The sequence below is a fragment of the Photinus pyralis genome, unplaced genomic scaffold (genome assembly GCF_008802855.1).
Source record: "Photinus pyralis isolate 1611_PpyrPB1 unplaced genomic scaffold, Ppyr1.3 Ppyr1.4_LG8, whole genome shotgun sequence".
Taxonomy (NCBI): domain Eukaryota; kingdom Metazoa; phylum Arthropoda; class Insecta; order Coleoptera; family Lampyridae; genus Photinus; species Photinus pyralis.
Window position 1 is genome coordinate 30,513,099 of NW_022170819.1, and position 23,927 is coordinate 30,537,025.

Sequence of the window (23,927 nt, forward strand, 5' to 3'; positions counted from 1 at the left end):
TTTGCAACCTATTGAAAAAAGAATTGAAGACTATATGCGTTTCGTCAGCGTCATAACTGCAAATTGGTCTTTTCAGATGTTATTTTTAACCTCACTTTTTAAAGGTTTTTTCAGCCTGTTACAAAGACAATCGTCATATGTTTAGGAGATAAACTTCTCCCGTTAACTTCTGAAATTGCAAAATTTGCTTTTGCAGAAGTACTTTTTTTTAAATTTTAACATAGCCTCCTCTTATAAAATTGGGTGCACATGATGGTCTAGGTAATTCAAACTCTCAGCGAGATATTAAGGAATTTTTAGTTTGAGATAGATAGTTATCTTTATCGTTAGAGTTATATAATAGACACGTTTCGTGATGAACGCGAAAAAAATTTCCCACATTATTGTTGTGACATATTTAATTTTGATAATCTATTAATTTTGTCATCATTTGTTTATCAAATCTTGTATTTCATTAAGTGCTTTTCCTTTTGTTTCGGGTAATACGAAAACACCAAAGAAAGTTCCCAACAGGCAGGCACCGGCAAACCCCCAGAACACGACGTAGATCCCAAGCGCCTCTACAGCGGGACCAAATGACTTCATGACAACAAACGTAAGACATCCACTATAAATGATTAGTATGGCTCCAGCCAGTCCTTTTGCACTTGTGATGAACAGTTCACCGTACAGTACGTAAGGCAAAGAGCTTACACCAAATGAGACCATAATGTGGAACAGTGTTAAACCAAATGTAGGCAACCAGTTAACAGGCGATAGATCGATGTTCCCCAAATAATCCAGATAAAAATATACTCCTTCGCAGATGAGGCCTACCGCGCAACCTAGCGTCGATACGATCATTAGTGGCTTTCGGCCCAGTCTATCGATCAATAACGCAGAAATGAGCACTGAAAGCATATATTAAAATACTTAATCAGCCTATATGATCATGTACCGGAAGGTATTTGCGACGATCCAAAAATGACACTGGACAGTTGAGGTGGTATATCCGTCTGACTTAGCCGCATAATAGTTTCCATGTAAGCTTTTATGCCATTAGCACCACTTAACTGATGAATAGTTTTCATACCTAAAATGTCAAGTTTATTATTCCTCAGAATTTGATGATTCCACTGAAAACGGAGGGGCTACACTTGAGTACTGGCAAGCGGAACCACCACATACGTCTTTCCAGTAAAAAAAGTTGAGAAATAGAAGGCCGGATAAAGGCGGTTAATTCTCCACTAAAAATACTAACAAATATAAATCTAACCAAGTACTAATAGCATGGATTTTCGGAAATCCTTATTCCATATGATATCTTTTACAGATTTTCGCTCTCTCTTTTGATCCGCTATTATTTTCTCAATTTGTAAAAAACGTATCTCAGTGGCATCGCAATTTTCGGTTTTTGCAGCTAATCGAGCTAAACTTTCCCGCGCGGCCTCTCTCTTATCTACTTGAAGTAGGTAGTAGGGCGACTCGGGAAATGGCAACAGCGCCAGGGCACAAACTGCCGGAAAAGCGGCTCCCAACACGCTTAACCACTTATACGATATATAGGGTCCGACAGATAACGTCAACACAGTTCCAGACGTCGACAAAAGTGAATAAACCAATGCCAGTCTTCCCCTAATATCTTTGTCGGCTATTTCACCGATGTACACAGGAACAGTCTGAAATGGCACGTTAGCACATTTCTTTGGACATCCGCCAACTTTACAATGGGCGCGAGAGCCATCCCAATTCCTCCCATAAAACGCGCGATCATAAAAATAACCGCGTCAGTGGATAGTGCTATAGCAACCCATGGAAAAAACAGAAAAGCGGTAGCCAACAGAATGGTTTTCTTCCTGCCGATTTTATTCAATAGCAGGCCTCCAAGTATCGACCCTGGTATTGATCCTAGAGATAAAATTGACACAATCCACGAGACCTCGGCCTAAAAACGTTCCGACTGCATTTCTAATTCGCCATTTTCATTTTGCAATAATACTTACTGAAGAAAAAAATGTTAACTGAGGTATTACTGGAGAGGACCAAGACATGTACATGGAACATGACGAAGAAACCAATGAAGCTGAAAACGTGATCGTCACATACACTGTGCACAACTGGAAGAATGTTACCAATAAATACTGACAGATATTGCACGTACCTCGTTCGCTTGAAATATTCGAACGGGTTCATTTTGGGAGTTGGAAAACTGGCGATAAATGTAATTTCATTGCCCATGTAATAGGCAGATAAAGTTATCTGGCGAGATATCACATATAATCATGTGTATTGGACATACACTCGACATTATCAATAATTTTTCGTTTTTAAAAATGACAATTCAGACTAACTATCTTTATCATCGGCCAATGATCGAGAGGTTATTTTCGATTTCGTTTTTTCTAGCAAACAAACCTTTACGCACTTAAACTAAATCAAACGGTTTGGTTTCGTCACCAACTTTCATAACTGGGATAAGCAAAATGTCGGAGCTTTTGGCTGTCGTCTCAGATGGGGCTGGACAGGTGTCGACCGTTCTATCTGGGTTTGTTGCACTACTTGAAAATATAATAATAATAATAATAATAATAATAATAATAATAACCCACTCGTATACAACCCAAACGCAAAAACCTAAACAGCACTACTAGCTCACAAAATACTGTAATATCTCCACGAATAACCCAAGCAACCACACAAATACAACCTCAAGAACAAAGAAACACAATAAATACAAGTAGGTATCGCAACATGCACTACAAAAACAGGTCCACCCAATAAAATTACACGTCTTAGCACAGTTAAAAAACACAATACTCCTCTTTCTCAGAAACAACCCACTCGTATTCAACCGAAACGCAACAACCTTAAAAGCACTACAGGCTCACAACATACTGTAATGTCTCCACCAATAACCCAAGCAACAACACAGATACAACCTCAAGAACAAAGAAACACCATAAATACAAGTAACGCAACATGCACTACAAAGACAGGTCCACCCAATAAAGTTACACGCCCTAGCACAGTTAAAAAACACATAACTCATTCTTCACAGAAACACACCACGTTATCACAACCCACTCGTACTCAACCCAAACGCAAAAACCTAAACAGCACTACTAGCTCACAAAATACAGTAATACCTCCACCAATAACCCAAGCAATAACACAAATACAACCTCAAGAACAAAGAAACACCATAAATACAAGTAACGCAACATGCACTACAAAGACAGGTCCACCCAATAAAGTTACACGCCCTAGCACAGTTAAAAACACATAACTCCTTCTTCACAGAAACACACCACGTTATCACAACCCACTCGTACTCAACCCAAACGCAAACAAAGTGCCCTAGCACAGTTAAAAAACACACTCCTTCTTCTCAGAAACAACCCACTCGTATACAACCGAAACGCAAAAACCTTAACAGCACCACAGGCTCACAAAATACTGCAATATCTCCACCAAAAACCCAAGCAACCTCACAAATACGCCTCAGGAACAAAGAAACACCATAAATACAATTAAAAAACACAAAACTCCTTCTTCACATAAACACACCACGTTATCACAACCCACTCGTATTCAACCCAAACGCAAAGCCAAAGAAACACTTACACAATAAACTCCATTTAATAAAATTACAGGAATTATTATAATGATATTTTTGTTTTGTTTTCCTCTTTCCTGATAGCGTTGGCTATTGTGCCATTAATAGCTATGTTGGTAAGTGTGAATTACATACTATCTCTAGATTTCCAATGTGAGTGTGTGAATTTTTTATTTTATTTTTTATTTTTCTTTAGAACCCTACATAACTTCACCAGACACAGACACAGACACTAATCGTTACTTGATTTTAATCCGTGCGATTAGTTAACCAGGCTAGACCTGAGTTCTCACAAGAAACACCGATAATAATAATAATAATAATTAATAATAACCCACTCGTATTCAACCCAAACGCGAAAAGCCAAAGAAACACTTACACAATAAACTCCATTTAATAAAATTACAGGAATTATTATAATGATTTTGTTTTGTTTTGTTTTCCTCTTTCCTGATAGCGTTGGCTATTGTGCCCATCAATAGGTATGTTGGTAAGTACGAATTACATACTATCCCTAGATGTCCAATGTACGTGTGTGAATTTTTTTTTTTTAAGGACGCTACATAACTTCACCAGACACAGACACAGACACTAATCGTTACTTGATTTTAATCCGTGCGATTAGTTAACCAGGCTAGACCTGAGTTCTCACAAGAAACACCGACAATAATAATGATATAATAATGATAACACCATAAATACAAGTAACGCAAAATGCACTACAAAGACAGGTCCACCCAATAAAGTTGCACGTCCTAGCACAGTTAAAAAACACAAAACTCCTTCTTCGCAGAAACACACCACGTTATCACAACCCACTCGTACTCAACCCAAACGCAACAACCCTAACAGCACTACTACCTCACAACATACTGTAATATCCCCACCAAAAACCCAAGCAACCTCACAAATACAACCTCAAGAACGAAGAAACACCATAAATACAAGTAACGCAACATGCACCACAAAGACAGGTCCACCAAATAAAGTTACACGTCCTAGCACAGATAAAAAACACAAAACTCCTTCTTCACAGAAACACACCACGTTATCACAACCCACTCGTATTCAACCCAAACGCAAAGCCAAAGAAACACACAATAAAATCCATTTAATGAAATTACAGGAATTATTATAATGATTCTGTTTTGTTTTGTTTTCCTCTTTTTTGATAGCGTTGGCTATTGTGCCCATCAATACCTATGTTGGTAAGTATGAATTACATACTATCCCTAGATTGCCAATGCACGTGGTTTTTTTTAAGGACCCTACATAACACTGCACCAGACACAGACACAGATACTAATCGTTACTTGATTTTAATCCGTGCGATTAGTTAACCAGGCTAGACCTGAGTTCTCACAAGAAACACCGACCATAATAATAATAATAATAATAATAATTTATTAGACCTTTGTAGCTATTTTACAATAGATAAGGCAAGTCACACAAAGACAATCAATAGTAGGTATAAAGCACACACATTGTACGAATATTGGACAAACATTATTATTTAGATGACATTCAAGTACTCTTGGATTGTGTAACAACACATTACAATGAGAAAGTCTTTGAGCACATTTTTGAAAGTGTTTGTGTTAGTAATATTCTTGATGTCAGGTGATAGTACATTGTAAAGGTAACACCCTGCGTACTGGACCGACTTCTTGAATTTTGAGTGATGGCATTTCGGAAGATACAAATTATCTCCAGATCTAGTGGAATATTCATGGTTGTCACGGTTGCGTTTTAAAACTAGTCGGTGTTTATGAATGTACACTAAAATTTTTAACAAGTAAACTGGCACAAAGGTTAAAAGTCTATTGTTTCTAAACGTGTCTCTACACGATTCGTTAAATTTTAGATTGTATATACGCCGGATTACTCGTTTTTGTAAGGTAAACACTCTACAAGCTTCTGTTGCTTGTCCCCACACGATAATATTGTAACTAAGAGCAGAATACACTTTGGCATAGTAAACTGAGAGTAATGCATTTTTGTGCAGGTAATTAGTTAAATTAAGGAAAAGATAGTGTAGTTTTTTTAATTTTGTACAGACGAGGTCAATATGGTCAGAGAAAGTCAACTTACTATCGATAACAGTTCCCAGAAAAGTAGCTTTTTCAACAAGATTAATAATTTGTCCGTCGTCGGTTCGAATTGAGATAGTTTGGGGGTTTCTAGTTCCGTAGCTGAAGCCTATACACGCTGTTTTGTTTATATTGACTTTCAGTTTATTATAAAAGCACCATTTCATAAATAAACTGAGCGCAGTTTCGAGCTTTGATATCGTTTCTTCTTGAGTTGAGGCTGAGACGATAATAGTGGTGTCATCGGCATACATAAAGAGAATGCCATATTTTCCCAGATACTCGACCATATCGTTAACGTAGATTAGAAAAAGCATTGGAGCAAGGGTACTTCCCTGTGGAGTCCCAATATCGATATTAAATTGTTCTGATTTCTCTCCCTTTATGTGAACTCTGAAACTTCTATCCGACACGAAGGAAATCACCAATTCGTTAACTTTTCCTCTAATGCCTGCTGCATTTAATTTTTCTGCAAGTAGTTCATGGTCTACAGTGTCGAAAGCCCGTGAGATGTCGAGGAGCGCTGCGATCACTACCCTCCCACGGTCCAGTTCTTTATGAATTTCCTGGATGAAATCAATCGTGGCAGTTTCTGTTGAGCGGTTTTCTCTAAATCCGTGCTGAGAATGACTTAAGACATTGTTGTTATTCAAAAATGCAGAGATTTTATCGCACACAATTTCCTCAATTATTTTTGAAAACACTGATAGCACTGAAATTGGTCTGTAGTTAGACGGGTCCTTTGGATCCAGTTTTTTGTACACTGGTATAACTTTTGCTACTTTTAGCTGGGTCGGAAATTTACCGCATTGTATCGATACATTTATCAGTATAGATAGATAGTACGCGAAAGCAACGCGGCACTCTTTCACTATGGCGATAGGAACTTCATCAGGACCTTTCGATTTTTTATTCCCTAGAGCCTTTATGACATCCAACACACAATTTTCCGTCACAGGTGGCATAAAAAATGACTTAGGACAGAAATTTAGTTGTTTCGTGAAGTCTTTGCTGCGGTTTATAGGATTGGTGCTAACCAAATTTTGGATAGAATTTACGAAGAAATTTCCAAAATAGTTAGATACTTCATAAGGATCTTTAAGAATCTGTCCGTGACTACTACGGATGTGAATATTTTTGTTAGGGGAGTTGATAGATCTCCCGCGCACTATATTCCACAGAGTTTTTGTTTTATTGTCAGACATATTTATGACTTTCGAATAAAAGTTAATTTTCTCCTGTTTGATTTGCCGTTCTACTTCTTTCTTGAGCTGTTGGTAACTTACATTAAAATTAGGGTGCGTCGAAACTTTACGGATCCAATTCAAATGCTTGAGACGCTTTACGGCAGATTGCAGATGATTGGAGTATACGAATTTGTTTGTTGAATGATTTTTAGATTGTGTTGACCAAGTTTTTATGGTTCGCAGAGTACAATATTTGGAAGTGATTGTTTCAGATGTCGCTGGTGTTAGTTACTTCCGGTGGTTTCAGTCATAGTTGTAGGTATCGGGAACTGACTTCGTGGATGACAGTTTTGGATGATGTGAATATTTTCTACTAGTCGTTGTGCTGACTGTTGTATTAAGGGATATCCACTCAGGCAATGTAGTGAAGATCTAGAGATATATGACGCGAAATCAATTGTCAGAGTGCAATTAGAATTACATTTTACATTTTTGTGCGTTTTTATTTGTTGAATTGTTCGTGTTTAATAATTAATATGTGCTAATAAAAATAAGAATCGACTATTTGGTATTTTCGTAAATCTTTAAGCATCAGCCAAGTTTTGGGTTTCTCTTGACAGTTTATGAGTTTATTGAAAACATCAATGGAAATGGTCATTTTTATCCATGCCAAAAAAAAGGGTTTTTTTTGTGGAAGTGTAAAAAGAAACTTTAAAGCTGAGTAGGCGAGTTCCGTAGCATAAATTAAGACAGACATATTCGGCCAAGGACAAATTAATTCAACGTGCCGGTGCTTTCTTATTGTGTGACAGACTGACAAAGTTCGTCACATACATTTTTGGCGCCCGAGCAGGTAGTTCGATGTTTCCCGGGAAAACCGATTTGTAACGCTGCTCATATAGTAAACCGATACGGCGATATTTCCAAGACAAACAAGAATGTATGGGACGGACTTTGCCAGTCAGTGTACCACAACAACAAACACATGTAATTAAAGTCAGAGTAATTTCAATTAAATGAATACAGCTCAAATTTAACGGAAACAATGACTGCGGCGGTGGCGGTACTGAAACTCAGGCGCCACCAAGGGACGCCAACTTGCAGTTTGACAAGTATTCGGCAGTAGGAACGTGTTCTTGCTTATAGACCAGATGCGGCGGTTACAATTGCGTCGGAAGCTCCAGGAAGTCAGCCAGAGACAACGATGAAATCCATCAAATCCAAAATTGGTCGGTAGCCAAAGAACCGCTTGCTCAATTAAGCGTTTACCTTTTGCACATCTCCACGAAATGTGGAAATGGTATACGGGAAAACCAAGCAGCCGACGTATTCCTTGCGACACGCTCAGAAATTAAATTTTTTTAAAATTAATTACGCCCTTCCATAAAAAAAAATAAATATAAAAATATGAGATGCGTGTCAAAATTCAAGTTTTGTAAGAGCGCATCTGATGGATGTCATCTCGAATTAATCGGAGACTCTTATCTTGTTTTAGTTAATTGAAATAGGAAAAAAATCGCACTCACCTGTCGTCGTTCAATCGCTATTTTTCTTTTCTTGTGTTCCAAGGAGAATATGGCGAGGTAAAGGAAAAGATCAGGATGGCTAATATTTAATTGATTGACCGATAGGTGAACGATTAATTAATGACGACGCTGTAGATAGATACACCTCACACGCAACAGAACTTTACCACAACAAAACTATTGAATTGAAAATCTTATCACCCAAAATTTCCCAAACTAAAATTAAAAGCAATGTATGCATACTCCATCTATACAAAAATGAAATAAAACTATTTTAACTGAAATTTATACAACGGCTCCAACATATCTGTAACTCAATTATTTATATACGATTAATTATACTTATACAAACGGCCAGAGTAAAATTTCAAAATTCTGCAATAGAACCCATTATCTACGTTAACTGCATGGCGTCGACTGGTTTCAAGTTCGTTTTGAATTAATATAGGAAACAAAAACTTGCTAATGTTGGCTTAACGTGGCTTAATTTGCCTCGCCCTGGAACTGTTGCAAACGGCGGATTATTTGCCGCGTTAATTAGGGTAGCGGTGGCTGGAACACAACTCCAGAAATTAAACCAATTACCTTTTTTATCTTCTCGTAGAGCCAACACAAATATTTCGGCGAAGCGCCTCCTTATACCGGGCGTTTATACACTGGTGGAAACTGAGCGCTTAATTGCGTCGGTGAAATTACGTCTAGAAAGAATTAATTCCAAGAGAATCCGTAAAGTGAGGGTAGCGTCGCTAAGGTCCAATTTTCCCCCTTGACCAATTTCCGAAATATTGTCGCTGCAAGCAGGACCGTACCCAGTCTGTTTTGTATCAAAATCATCGTCTGCCATAGAACATTTTGATATGAGGTACAGTGATTTAATTTATATGAAATTAAGGGCTGTTTAACACAAATTTTAGTAAACTATATTTGATTGATGGCAAGGAAAATTTTAATACCATATTATGGGTCACATAAAGCCGTTTATATTAGATAGATAAAGTGTAATTTGTATGAAAAAATTTGCGGCGTACTGATAATGAAGTTTGGGTAGTTCAAAAGAACGTGGCCACGAGTAAGATTTATTTTTGTTGAATTTCCTAGTAAAAGCTATAAATAGAGAACATGTAAGAGAAGTTTAAATTAGATCTATTTTATCTCGTCACTATATTCCATGATATTTTTTGTATTTATTGTTGCTAACAGACAAGTCAATAAACCAAGTGTCAAAACAAAAAAAGAAAAAAAGGAAACATTTTCACTAGCCATACCATCGTAAAATGTATGTCATGAGGTAGCCGTAGAGATTTAATTGTTTTGCAGAAAAGATTCAAGTTCGCATTCAGAGAAGGATTAATCAACCCTCTTATATTATAATAACGGTCTTTATTAACCTACCGTTTCAGGAAAACCATCTGCTCTATTGTACAGTTAGTGAATCAGCATCTGAAGCGACATTTTCGAAGTGAGTAATTGGTAAATCCAATTTACACTTGAATTAGATTACCGTAGAACGACTTAAGTAACTCACGCAACCTAATTTTGTTACCAACCTACCTAATTGTTATAAATTTCTAATTTCCAGTTACTGTATGCTTAATTTATGCGCTACATTTTCTTAATAAATGTTTGGCCTTATCATTGAGTATATGGGGACAATGATGAGGTACGTAGTTAGCTTTAAATAGCACAGGTTTGTACAAGTTCGTTAATTTTGAATCATCTATAAGAGCTAGTTAAAAAATCTAACTACTTCAAGAAAAAATGGCAGACAATAATTACCAAAATATACAGGGTGATTCCTATAGTACCTGCCACCGTTTGAGAGCGTATAGGGGGTGCCTAGGGGAGTATTTTGATATAGGACACTTGGGGTCGGAAATCTAAAATAAGGGCGCCAGAACCAAATTTATCTTCTGGAATTTCACGCCTGTATGTAGGCAACCCAACCGACCGACGTTTCGCGCGGAGCGATGCAGAGCGAGTTAGCGCGAGGAAGCGACATGGGAGGGAAGGAGGGAAAACGACAGTCAAAAGCAATAACGTTTACAAGTGTTCAACGTGGCCACCGTTGTTCTCAATGCACTTCCTACATCTAGCCAACTATTATTATACTATTGCCATAGTGTTTATTCACTTGATACGCGTCGTTGCAGACGGGATTTCGTGGGTTTAAACAAAATTCTGATCAAGTGTCAGCCACACATCGCCGCCTGAGATCGCTCCGTGTGCACCGCCGGCCGGTTGGGTTGCCTACCTACAGGCGCGAAATTCCAGAAGGTAAATTTGGCTCTGGCACCCTTATTTTAGATTTCCGACCCCAAGTGTCCTATATCAAAATACTCCCCTACGCACCACCTACACGCTCCCAAACGGTGGCAGGTACTATAGGAATCACCCTGTATGTACAAACCCTACCGAAATAAATCTTGGCTACAGCTTTGTATTGACTTAGAATTTTTCAATTTGGGAGACTTGGTAGCCTCGATCAACTTCCAAAAATTCCAAAGAATTTATTATACATTATGATCACAAGAAAACCTTATCTGGGTCGAACAATGGTTTCGAATAAACACAATGAAACAAAATTAAAACAAGATCCCTGAAAGAAAGAAAGGCTTACAAAGCTTACTTGTAAAGTAAAAGATTTGCGATATAAGGCGCAGTTAGCTCTACAAACGCTGGCAGTTTCTGAACTTCACTTTGCTTTATTAAATTCGCAAATTTTCTGTGGCTGTTCGCAAGGTAGAAACGTTTAACTTTTAATTAACAAGAGGAGAACCTTAGCAAAAGGTCCCGCTGTACTACAACTACTTCCCTTCTTCAATTTGACAAACCTTTTTTCGTAATCGGGTAACACGCGTGCTTTTGCACAGATTTATTATAAAAATGCGTCTTAAACAAAACCCGTATACAAGGAAACACCACTTCCACCTCATTTTTTTTAAATTTTTTTAATAAACCGCCAAACACGACTGAACGCGCCAAACGTCCCCACTTCTCCAGATGATACGCGCTTATCCCTTAATAGGGATAAAATATGCGCTTTAATTAATTGTCGCCTGATAAAACTTCTTGCCGCAATTACCAGACAAAACCTTTTACAAAGCACGCAAATTTGATCAGATGTGTTTTACGCTTAACATCTAAATTGAATAAATTACAAAAGCAATAGAATTAAAACCAAAAATTACAAAGTTTCTAAAAGAAAAAACAACACTGAGGTACAAATACAAATGAAACGAAATAACTTTGTGTTTATTTCGTAAATAATCTCCTAGATATATCAATAAATTGAAACAGGGTGTCCCGTCATTATTTTTGGTATTTAGACCGAAATGACGTTACACAACCATTAGTTACCTATCCATAATACGTCTTTCACAAGTTGGGCACACATTTGCTTTAGAAGTAGGAAAGGCAAAAATAAAAGAGTGGTTTCGAGAGTGGACATTAAACGTTGAATGCATTCCGAAGGGTCGCAATTAAATAAATTGTCGGGGTGCTTATATTAAATTAAACTCGATTTAAACATACTTTCGCGTTCCCTGATGATTATTGTATTCTCGCCATAATGTGTCATAATCAATTTAGAAAGCTGCAAAAATAAAGATTTAATGTTTATATTTTATAAGACTATTGAATAAATTCAATCATTTTAACTTGATTAGCACCAAGGTAATCGTTGGTAGCTTCCCGTTAATTTGTTAGGGTGATATTCCAGCTTGACTTCGAAAGATTTAGTAATCTTTTCCCAATTTTCTTCCACGTTATCGAAACGTTATTTACCTACCAATATGCATATGACCGTTATCCTAAACGATGCACTTGAACGTTTTCTGGAACACCTGAGCTAGCACATTTAATAAGATTTTCCCGTTTGTAGAGTATTTACGTTCATTTTAAGTAAACAGGTAATGTGAGCTTTTTTGCAGAGTTCGCTGCCAATGTTTGTTTAAAACATTTTCTGGATATGTTACTCATGCATCAACTTAATTTACAGTAAACTTCAAATCTAAAATACTATTGCACGCCTTTGTGTTTCCGAATAACAACGAAATTTAGTAATTTGTGCTTATGGAGTTCAATATATTAACAACTTTCTATTTACAGTGTACGTATTTGTTGGCGAACACATCGCGTTAATCGATTTTATCAGATGCCTTCAAAGACGTAAACTATTAGACAAAGGCGATTACGTTGTGATCTCGGTGGATGATGAAATTTACGACCCCAATGGTAAAATTAGTATCATGAAAAGAGGTAGGTACCTAAATCCCCGGAAGAACACTTAAAGCAGAGTTTCTTTCAGAATATCTCGATCCGTTCCTCAACGAAACGTGGGGAAACACCGAGGACGTTATGGGATTTAGGTCGGTTCTGAAACTTACCCCTTCACATCCCAGAAATCCCAATTACAAGTAATCTACTCAACATTTTTGTGGGTCACGCTGACGAGCTATATTTTCAGACACATTTGTGAGCAAATAAAGGCGATGTCGGCGAAACCACCCTTCTGTGTTCCATATCATCACAAAATATTCGATAGTATATCTGTAAGAGGGAAAAATGTCGACGAATTTTAACTTATTTAAGACTTTTTCAGGTTCCCATTCAGGCCGCGTACTTGTACGACGCAGTTATGATTTATGCGAGAGCTTTAACGGAAGTTTTCCAAAGTAATGAAGATTCACGAAACGGAACGGCCATCATTAAGCGTATGTTGGAACGTTCCTACCACTCCGTGCAAGGAAACGATGTAAGTTTTATGGTATTGCTTGATGTGAGCATGACCGCCAATTAGTAATGTGCCATGTACAATACATGCAATTCAAAAAATTGTTTTTAATTATAGAGTGTATTGTGTATATAGAATATCGCCTGAATAGTAATTGTGTTTTATGATACAGTATATTGTTGTGCTCCCCACTGAGTTGCAATACGAATTCACGAAGTTTTTGTAAAATGGAAAAATATGTATTACAACACACGTTACTACAACGTTTTGAAGGTGAAAATGGACTGTCCTTGCCAAATATTTACTTTGCTCCTTGCGGAAGTAATGCCATTCGTGTTATAAAATATTGCACAGAGACCGAAGGGGCGGCATGTGAGTCCGTACAGGGGTAAATAAACTTCCAGTCGGTACCCAGGTATATCAAAGCAAACACAAGTTGGGAAAGGTCATGTTATACAAAATTTAATTACATCGCTAATACGGTTCAATTAATTTTAGATATTAATTAAGTTTGGAGGAATGCATTCAATTTATATATCGATAATAGCGGACCTATTCCAATCGCTGCAGGGTACCAAATTTGCAAAGAATTAAAAAAAATGAAATATTTGGATGATGAGCAAGTATTACGTAAAGCCTGGGGTTTAGAATTATTACAATAGCAAGGAAGGTTATATTGATTATGAATGACGTGCGTTTTCGTACTCTAACGAGAGCTTATAATTGGGATTTGAGTTCTTCCATTTTTCGCAGGAATCAATTGAATTGGGAATTTTTAAGTTGTAACGATGTTAGGGTTTTCAATTATTTTTGACTCAAATAAATATTGGTTTTTGTAACAGAGGGGCCGACATTCAAGTATCAAAAAGCGACGTCACCCATCACCAGCCTGTTATCTCTGTCAACACCTTGTGCTTAAAACTCCTAAAAGCCAAAAGGATCGATCGGTCCGGTTTAGAAAGGTAGTTGTCACTTTGGTGCCTGGCGATTATCCTAGATTTCACACTGTATCAATGAGGCATATTGAGTTTCATTTGCGTGATAAAATCACTGGCTTGGAAACTGCAAAATCTACAGTTTTGAGTTGCGTAGGAAGGTCTCTACTCTAAAACCATCTGGGCTTGCTAGTAAGAAAAGACTAGAACGATTAAAGATGTCCGCCGGGATTCAAGATCCGCCATTTTATAGGTAGAACCAAGTAAAAAATTAACTTTGCGGAAATATTTTAAGGATTAGCTTCTTGACCACGGAAGCCCACACGTCACAGTAGCGAAAAGAAAGTTATTTTTATTGAAGCGACAGTAAAGGGTGCTTATTCAAGATAGTTAAAAAATTTGCGGTTTCGGGCCGGTTTAATGAATTTGTCCTGTAGCCATCGCGACCAATATTTGTACCGTAAAAGAAGGCAGAATGAGTTTTGAGTTATTATATTAAAACAGGAAAATTCGGAATTGAGTATAAAGCAAACGTGTCAATTGTACTCGCGTAGTAAAAACAACAAGGAATATAGCGAAATTTCAAAGGAAGTGACGACTATTAATTATTAAAACACTTTCCTTGTATACAGTGAGGCTTTATAAGTGTACGCGCTAATTTGGCTAGTACAAAGAACCATTATTTGTAAATGCTGCTGTCGTAAGATCAGAGAGACGATTGACTTATATTTTTTCGTGTTCGTGAAAATATTCTCATTAACGGAATGAAGAAAACTCATTAAGAAATAGAACATTTATTTGGGTATATTGACTAACCTCACAACTTTGGCGTTATATATTAATTAAAGAGTGGATTCTTCGTAACTTTTATGACATACCTACTGGATTTATAAGGTAATTTTTTTTTATTTATGTAAAAGTAAAATTTCAACCTGATTGACATCTAAAAGTTAATTAGAATCAAAATTTCAATATATTGCATGCAATGTTATTGTGTACGGAACGACAAATTGGATTGGTTTCAAAGAAACACATTTTAGAACTGGTACGACTAGATCAATAGAAGGAAATTCCAATGTTGGTAGTTCATGTTATTGATATTTTTATACACTGTGTGCATAAAAATGTGTCATATTTGGTATTTGAACACACACGATCCGCTTATACCACGAACAAATCAAATAAAAGACACTTTACACAGAACTGACAACTTTTGAAACTCACTTGTGTAACCCAATAAATTGATGGATGATAATTATCTTGGCTCACTGGTGATAAGATTTTTAATTAAATAACACTTCATCAAAACCTGGACAATGACTTTGTTTTCTTAACAGCGGTACTCGATACGTAATACTTCAAGCATAGAAAAATTAAAGTTATACTTAAAATTCGATATGTTGTTCCCCGTCGTCGCCCACTATTCCCGAAGCCATCGCTCGAACTCCAAACACTTGCATTCGTTATCTTGCACGTGGCGTTGTTAGTAAATAAGGCCAATTAATTTGCACGCTTTTACAAAGCATATGGCCAGATAAAACTTTTACCTTACGTCGTTGTTATGATTAAAATATAACGATTTATGATACTCGCAAAGTACAAATAGAATTAACTTACTTAAACAATTTTTAAATTTACAATAAAAACTAACATTAATGTGACAATTTAACCAATTTCCTCGAGGTCCTATCAAATGAATTAAAACATTTTACTTACAGGATGTCCAGACTGCTATTTCCGATGCGTAAACCGAAAATTCCGTTGACAAATTTATTTTGAACTCCTTGGGGTAGTTGGCGCAACGTGTGCATTTTAAACGATTAGTTGTCATAATTCAAGTTTTATACAAATTTCGTTCCGTCATAAAAAGTGGAAAATAAGGCTTCCAGAGTTCGTAACCCACGTCAGATTTTGTTTCGGGAATTTGATTAAATTTAATAAAAATACCTCGAAAAATACCAACTTTCACGCGTGATTAAAGTCCTCCTTTATTTACAGTTGCCTGTATGGAAAGATTTTACTAGTCTGCGTGTTTACCTTAATATTCAGTGAGTTAAAAATAAGATAATATTGGCTTACTTTTCTTTGACATCTCACGTTTAATGGAAAAATAGCCACGGTCGCGTATTTATAAAAGCGTAAGTGAAAGCCAAAATTAATGTGCTAGTAGAGGTCGAAGTGGCAAAAAGTAGAAGTGGGTGGCCTAAATAAGTAAATGTGCCTCTTCAATCATTTCTAAAAAGTGGTGGCACGGTACTCCCTTCGCGCCTCGCCCAAATGTCTCCTTCAAGCGTTCTACTAATATTATTTCTCCACAACAAAATGTTTTGAAATCAATTTCTGCCATTACGAGCTAGTATTCGACCTCTTTCATTACGTAAGTGGAATATAGCAGTTCTGAAAAATGCGATTGTCCATGAAAGTGGATGCCTTCATTTTAGAGTGGGCGGGGTTTCAATCAAGGCTGCCCTACCACTATAAATTTTCAAATATCCATGTCCGAACCCGGTTTCGAACCAGGGACCCTTAGTACCGCAGTCCAGCTTCAACTGAGCTGCGCCACACGGCCGGGATTTTTCAAGTATATTGATAGATTTATGCGACGCACACATATCAGTGTCATGTTTGTCAACTAACACATCGGGGTAACATCTAGACAGTTTGTGGCCTTAAATTTAAAACATATATATTAATTTATATTATAATATATTAATATTTGACTTAGCAAACACTTTTATGTTCTGTTTCAACCATCCAGAGCATTAACGGTATCTACTGAATCTAAAGATCTAAAGAAGATGCAAGACAGTAACCCACAGAACCCTTTATAATTAATGGAAAGAAAAGTATCAAACGCTTACCTTGAACTTACTGTAAAAAGGCAAAATTCAACGTACAAATTTACACGATGTCGCCAAAAGATGCAAAAGATCCCTCTAAGTTACGACCTCATTTTCATAGAATTCGGAGATTTGTGGAAGGGTCCGATTGTTTTCCGGCATGACGTACTCTAGTGGTAATGTTGAAAAATTAAATCTTCTTGAATTAATTACTCGGTGCCCTGTTATCAAATCCGGAACCAATCTCAAAATTCATTATTTTTAAGCGCGCTTCCAACAATACCAAACACGATGCATTTTTGATAACATTTGTTGCAACACAATTAATTAACTACGACTAATTATACTCAATTAATTGGCCTGATTAATTGAACTTTTCGGATCTGCTTATCTATTGTAAACGTCCTTGCTCGCCTTTTTACTTAACATTGGGGAAACTAAGATCGACTAATTAATTAACGGTGAAATCATAAAATATTAATTGGCACCGACTTCCAAAGGGCGAGAGCTTTGGGAGGCTCCCAGAATAATTAAAAAGTCTCTACAGGAACAGCTATCAACTGTAAATTATCTTTATTTCCTTAAATTAAAGCACTTAACTTTACCTTCTAGAAGATAAATAAATAGGAAGTTACGGTTCTTAGTAATGGAGTGTCCGATCGAGTTCATCCATGTACCGGGTGTTCATTAATTCTGGTATAATTCATGGACGAAAACGGGTGCTCCCATACAACACGCAAACCTTTAGGAAATGAGAGATTAATAAAAGTGGCAATACCCTAATGTTAAAGCCCGTGCAGATGATTGAAGTCTAACAAGAAATAAACAGTATTTCTTATGTACAAGTATCTATGCGCATTTATTATTTTGTTGATTTCTTTTTGAGATTTTTGAGATACAGTAGGATTCCTTATTTGGTCAACACGATTCTTTTTAGGATATACCATATGTTTTAATTTAATTACCTAACCTTCTATGATCTATATCGCAATCCGAAACCCATATATTAATGGCGTACGTAAGCTTGAATGAATGGGATTTTAGCCCGTTGTGACGAATTGCTCTGTAATTGATTCCGAGAAATGGAGAAGTTGCTAATGTGCAATTAACTGTAAAGTGCGTTGTAGTTTATCTTTTGCCTTTGTCGATACTGTTAACGCGAGTTAGTTAATTTATTTATCTCTCGACCTGTAAATACTTACTTTTTAGTTAGTACTTAGTTACTTTTTTGGTGTAACTTATGAACGCCTGGCGCCCAAAATTATATGAGCTTTGTCAATCCTCGGCGGCTGTTTCATCAAGGACCCGTTTCCCCTGGCTAGCCGTGGCCAATTCCCTTTTCCTTCTCGAGATTCGCTGCAACAGAAATGCAGATTAATATCGCAAACCAGTTTACCTAATAATAGAAATCTGCACAATTGCGAAAAAGGGTAATTATGTAGGTACCTCCACAACTGTGAACTTTGATTTTGCAATCAACGATTTTCAGTAAACTTGTAATGAAGTTCAAGACAACTTTGTATCAATTATCCATTGGCATTATACAAAAACAAATAGGAGTAACTCCATTAAAGCCACTTTACTGGATTACTTTCCATGCACTATACAGTCCTTCATCACTGTTAATTACGTGGGCAACTTTAAATGAGTTTGCTTTAGTGTAGCAGTAGCTGAATAATTCATCCCCTTGTAAAATATACGGTGTACTTTGAGAGCTTTCAAATAAACACGACATGTGCACGTGTAGTACTTCACTCCCTTTTTCATAATAACAAAGGAAAACGTTGCAAACTTTTCCATTAATATTGACTTATACCGTACACCTTTGTCGAGAATAATAGAGAACTGAAATTGAGTCGTTTACAGGTTTATATTGACGCAAATGGTGATGCCGAAGGAAATTTCACAGTCGTCGCCCTTTTAGATGACACGGAAATGAATGGAAGCATACGATTGAGTATGCAACCTGTCGGCTACTTTGAATACCAATCGAACGGGAGTAATCTTTCAATTGCACTTCCGGTAATTGCCGTCCTTATGCTCACTGAATCTGATTGTGTTATTTTGCAGGAATTCAAGTACCTGAACGCCGCTCGTCCTATTCAGTGGCAAGGTGGAAGGGTACCATTAGCCGAGCCCTTCTGCGGTTTCTATGGGGAGAAGTGTATATACAAAACAGATTGGAAATTGGTGGCTGTTGTGTCTTTCACCACAGTTGCCGTATGCGTTGCAATATTATTCATATTGAAGTTAGTACATGTTTATTTTGCCGGGTTGTTTAGGAAAGCGAACATTCTATTCAAAGGTGGAAATTCTCGAGAATCGTTAGAAATCCAATTTGAAAAGGGGCTTAATTGAATTTCATTTGGAATTCACCAACTAATCCCCAAATCAAAATGTATGTAGGATTTTTCTTTAGTGTTACCAAAATATAAGCTCGCAAAATGTATAGAAATTTGCTGGGGCAAGATCGCATGTGAATTATATATAAGTCGATAATGAACGGTCCCTCTGGACAAACTTGCTAACAAACAAGTCAGTTCGTGGAATTTCAGGAGAGGTTCGAGTCGATATCACAGAAACACATACATGACTTCTCAAAGGAATTGAGGTATGTGGAAGCTGTGTACGATATGAAAGCTTAGTGAGCTGCACTACTCCATTATTCGATAACGATAAAATGCAAAACGTCGTCAAGCAATCACTAGGCAAACTTCAAGCAATTTCCATACTGTGCGATCCTAAAGGATTAACTGAGAGCGTTGGTATAAATATGCAATTTTATGATTATGCGTAAAATGCATTACGGTTGAAAGCTTTCTCAAGAAATACCCTTCGTATCACCGTTTTAGACATTGTATAACACTAGTCAACAAAAAAATAATTATTTTTTGCGCATGGGATTTGCATAATATATTCTGACTAAATAAGCAATTTAATAAATAAAAAGTGCGATTGAACATCGAAAATATTTGCTTATACAAAGGTTATAACGATTTAATTGAAAGCTTTCAGGGGCGAAAATGAAAGCTGGAATCTTTGTTTTCCCTCAAATAAAAAGAAATATATTAACGCGGTTACTTAGCAAAGAGGAGAAATAATCCTGGAACCGTTTTAAGGCAATAGTCTATTGTTCCACGTTCAGTGTTTCCTGGGAAACCGTAGAGCTAAAAATTATGACGAGCTGACAGGATTTAGTTTTGCATCATCGGATACCGATGTCTCTAAAGAAGCACAGGTTACATTCTCATTTAGATCAATTTAAGGATAATATGAGAGCTTGTTCGGAAGAACAAGGGGAACACTTTCATCAAGACATAATGGAATTTGGGCACGACACCGATGCCAGGCCAGTACGCTGGAAGCATGATGGAACATAATATTTGGGGGGTTGATAAGAAAAACTTCTGTTGAATATGACAGAAAAAGCAAAACTGTTCCATTTTTAAACATTTAGACTAAGACAAACAAATTATAAATGTAGGTTACCTTTTAATAAATCATTCCTATGTGGGTAAGTACAGTTTTTAGGTATTTTTATTTATTTGGTTTTTTGCATTTTTTCACACAAAAACAAATACAGAACTTTTTTTATTCTCTTATTTGTGGCTATACAATCAAAAGAAAGGTACACAGGGTGGTGACTTGCGTAACGTATCATAGGGATTTCAGTGTAAAATTCATAACATGCGATTATTGGCTCCCCAAATTATTTTTGAGCAAAAATATATTAAGCTTTTTTGTAGTAAATTATTTTACGTCAATCAACCGTATGAGTTTTCAATGTTTTTCATAATAAAGACGGAAAATTGGAAAAATAAAATCCGCATCTTTTTGAATAATTTGTGATGCCATGGAATTTTATAAAACAAAAAGTAACTCTTCTGTTATTTTTGATATCAAATTTATTGCTTGTAATAATTATAACATTTTCTAAATAAAATAAAAATGTATTAATTATCCGAGAAAATTGATTGGTCGCCTACTTTATAGCTTAAAATATGCTCTGGAAAGGTCTATGAAGTAGTTTGAAAATGTAATCAATGTACGAGAAACTACACATTGCCAAGTAACAAAATCTCATGTGTTTAAATAAAAAAAACTGTGTAATACTTATACTATTTTACGTCATAAGGTTGTAATAGTGCGTAATACAAGTGAGCACAAAAATTCTACGACCCCTGTAATACGCAAATTACAACAAAATTACGTACTATACTTTTATTTCATACTGTCCGCTATACAGTACATTACATCATTCATTTGAGTCCGGAAAGTGATCTATTACATCACAAGGCCGGAAAGTGTTGCGTAGCAACTGATAATTTTCTGACAAGAAGAAACGTCAAATTTATTTAAGACGATAGCTATTTACATTATCATTCGAAAGCTTAAGACTATTAATTATACAATTAGAATTCTCACTAACTTTAATAGTAGACACACCACCATCGCTGGGGACGGTGGTGGTGGAAACCTGTTGCCACCTTCTCAACCATATTCTTGGGGCGAAAATTGCACTAATTTCTGTACAAATTAAAAAAATTCACTCCATCGCACTTATTAATGACTGTAAATACGTCTACGTCTACTGTGAGTGTTTGTGTCCTGAATCCTGATGAATCCAAAATTAAAGGGTTGTACAATTAGGTGTCATCTAATCTTTACTAAACGGTAATCTTTTGTAGGCGCTGTCAACTTGACATATTTGGACATGTTCGCGTTTTCATTTATGATAGTTTTGCACATTGAATATTTGGAGCACACAGTTTTGACATTTATAGATAATTATCACTTCTAAACGTGCATGGTCTCATGGTTTTAGTCATTGAAAACAATATCTTATTGTTGTATATTAAATAAAGATTCCAATTTGCTTTAATTCTTGTAACCTAAAAAAACGTGACACACCATTTTACAAGTAAATACGAAACCCGGGTTGCCAACTTTTCGATCACTATACCGATGCAAAACCTTCAGCAGCAGATTTCAAATACATTATATTATTCCCCACCGAATTAAGAATCAATAGCTGAAGGTATGCTGGCCGGCGTTTAACTCGGATTAGTCTGTCCGAAACGTTGGTGGTTATGGGTCCTGAAAATAATTATTTAAATTTGGAGCGAAGGTAACCGTCTACATCGGAACTAGTGTTGACCGAAATTGACTAATGCGATCCTTTATTGACCTTTCAACTGTGCGACAATATAGTGTCCTTGTCCCATTTTTCTTTGTATGGTTCCAAATTTCCATAGGCCATTATTATTTAGATAGACACGCACTTGGACCCTGCTTTTTGAAACTGGCGGGTACCACCGAAGGACGAAGGCTGGCGTTTTCCTCCCTTTCGTATTGGGTTTGATGGCGTCTATACGCAATTTTCGATATTAATAAAGTTCTCCGGGTGATTGCCCATTTGAAGGCGGAGTGGCTCTGTGTTTGAGCATGGTTTCCTGACCTGCTGTGTTTAATGGATATGGATTTGCCAATTTGGCTTCTGTGTTGAATTGTAACTTTAGTTTTTTGACATTTCTTCGCGCTAGTCCATTCGAGATAAGCTTTTAGAAAGTGCCTTTAGGTTTACAGTATTCAGTAAATGTTTGGCTAAGAACGCCGGTAGCGTTATCAGGCACGAGGATCGAGGGATATGCATGTGTCAAGAAAGTATCTTTTTATCGGCTTTGTAGCTCAGTGGTAGAGCGTTGGGCTACAAAACCGAAGGTCGGGTGTTCGAACCTGGGCTGAAGTAGGAACTTTTCATCTGTGGCAGAGATGACAATTTCCTTAGATCAGTTTCGAGCATTCTGCCGGCTACTCCGAACTAGGTTTTCGTGCAGTTTCCTAATTCGTAAGGACCTTCTGCAGGGGTACCTCTAAAAAGCATTATGCGGGTCACTCTGTAATTGGGCGTAAGCCGGTTGAGGGCCTAGAACAAGAGGGAGAATAAATAAATAAATAATAGTGTTATAGTTAGAACAGTTGATTGTGCTTTTTTTGATATGCGTATTTCCGCCCATTTCGATTTTGCATCTACTGGGATAAGAAAATCGTATCCATCTAGTGCACAGTCAATATGGAGGCGTTCCCAGTTGTTTTCCAATTTTTACCAGATAGACGGATTGTATCGAGTCTTAACACGTTCTTCCCAGGATTCAACTTTTTGCCAATAAACATATCTTCAGGTAAGTTGTCTCATTTTAACTATAGAAATATGAGAGAATGACATTGTCTAAAGTGTAAGGTCCATCTATAACTTCAGAATGGAGATGCTGTATGATTTTATGAATCTCTAGATCTTTCGCAGATGCTTGCTTAATTTTATCGTAAAAACTTCCTGAGCAAATTGAGATACTTCGTGTATTCTTACGTTATCTTCAATCATTCCTGCAGACTTCGTTGCCGGTCAAATGATGCGAAGATATATTGGTGGTGCCATCCATTGTTTGTATCTACAGTCCTATTCATTAAGAGGTAGACATAGGAATTTATGTGTATTGTTTTTTCCAAGGTGTTTCCTATGTCTACTTTTAAATGACAAAATCTCTTCGGAAGTGCGTCTAATTTTATGCAATCAAACTTCCTAAACAAACAAAGATCTGGCTGTCACATTAATTAATTTGAATATTGTTGCCTTAGGTTCCGTAATTTTATTTTCGTTCGTGTGCGATAAGAAGAGGTTGATATTGTCAATTGGTAGAATTCCGGAAACAATTTAAGCAGCTTAAAACATTGATTTTCTGGTAAGCCAAAACAGCAATATTGAAGTTAATTGATATGCCAGACAAGTTGATTTTGTTTTCCAAAGTTATTTTAGATGCATTAAATTAGGCGCTCTTCAGAAGGGATTTTGACTTATAAAAGTAGGCTTAGGGAAAACCCACGTAAATCCCCATACTTACTTCTTAATAAATATCACTGTATATTATAAACTTATGATTTTCTTTTGTATTCCTTCAACCCGGTTAAATAAGTAATGCGGACCGATTGATAAAACTAAGTACAAGTTTCAAGTACGCGGCCTG

At 36.6% G+C, this 23,927-nt stretch overlaps 2 protein-coding genes across 5 annotated transcripts in view; one reads left to right on the forward strand and one right to left on the reverse strand.

The window, feature by feature from the left end:
- Positions 1-23,927, forward strand: part of LOC116179088 (guanylate cyclase 32E) — a 74,923-nt gene that overhangs the window by 39,145 nt on the left and 11,851 nt on the right. For 2 of the 3 annotated variants that reach the window (XM_031498798.1, XM_031498799.1), the window contains exons 5-10: positions 12,506-12,655; positions 12,705-12,813; positions 12,864-12,948; positions 12,999-13,151; positions 18,772-18,927; positions 18,976-19,154. In XM_031498798.1, coding sequence (XP_031354658.1) covers positions 12,506-12,655; positions 12,705-12,813; positions 12,864-12,948; positions 12,999-13,151; positions 18,772-18,927; positions 18,976-19,154 — 832 coding nt within the window. Of the gene's footprint in view, positions 1-12,505; positions 12,656-12,704; positions 12,814-12,863; positions 12,949-12,998; positions 13,152-18,771; positions 19,155-23,927 lie in introns of all 3 variants that reach the window. The other variant, XM_031498797.1, reaches the window with a different exon arrangement.
- Positions 395-2,203, reverse strand: LOC116179089 (facilitated trehalose transporter Tret1-like). Of its 2 annotated transcripts, none has more exons than XM_031498800.1 (6): positions 2,112-2,203; positions 1,983-2,062; positions 1,706-1,924; positions 1,256-1,658; positions 938-1,072; positions 395-890 (listed from the first exon to the last, which is right to left on the reverse strand). In XM_031498800.1, the coding sequence occupies exons 1-6, from the start codon at positions 2,170-2,172 to the stop codon at positions 427-429; spliced, it is 1,362 nt and encodes a 453-aa protein (XP_031354660.1). In that variant the 5' UTR covers positions 2,173-2,203; the 3' UTR covers positions 395-426. The 2 variants fall into 2 exon arrangements, with proteins under 2 accessions (XP_031354660.1, XP_031354661.1); XM_031498801.1 differs by having other exon boundaries at positions 2,141-2,183.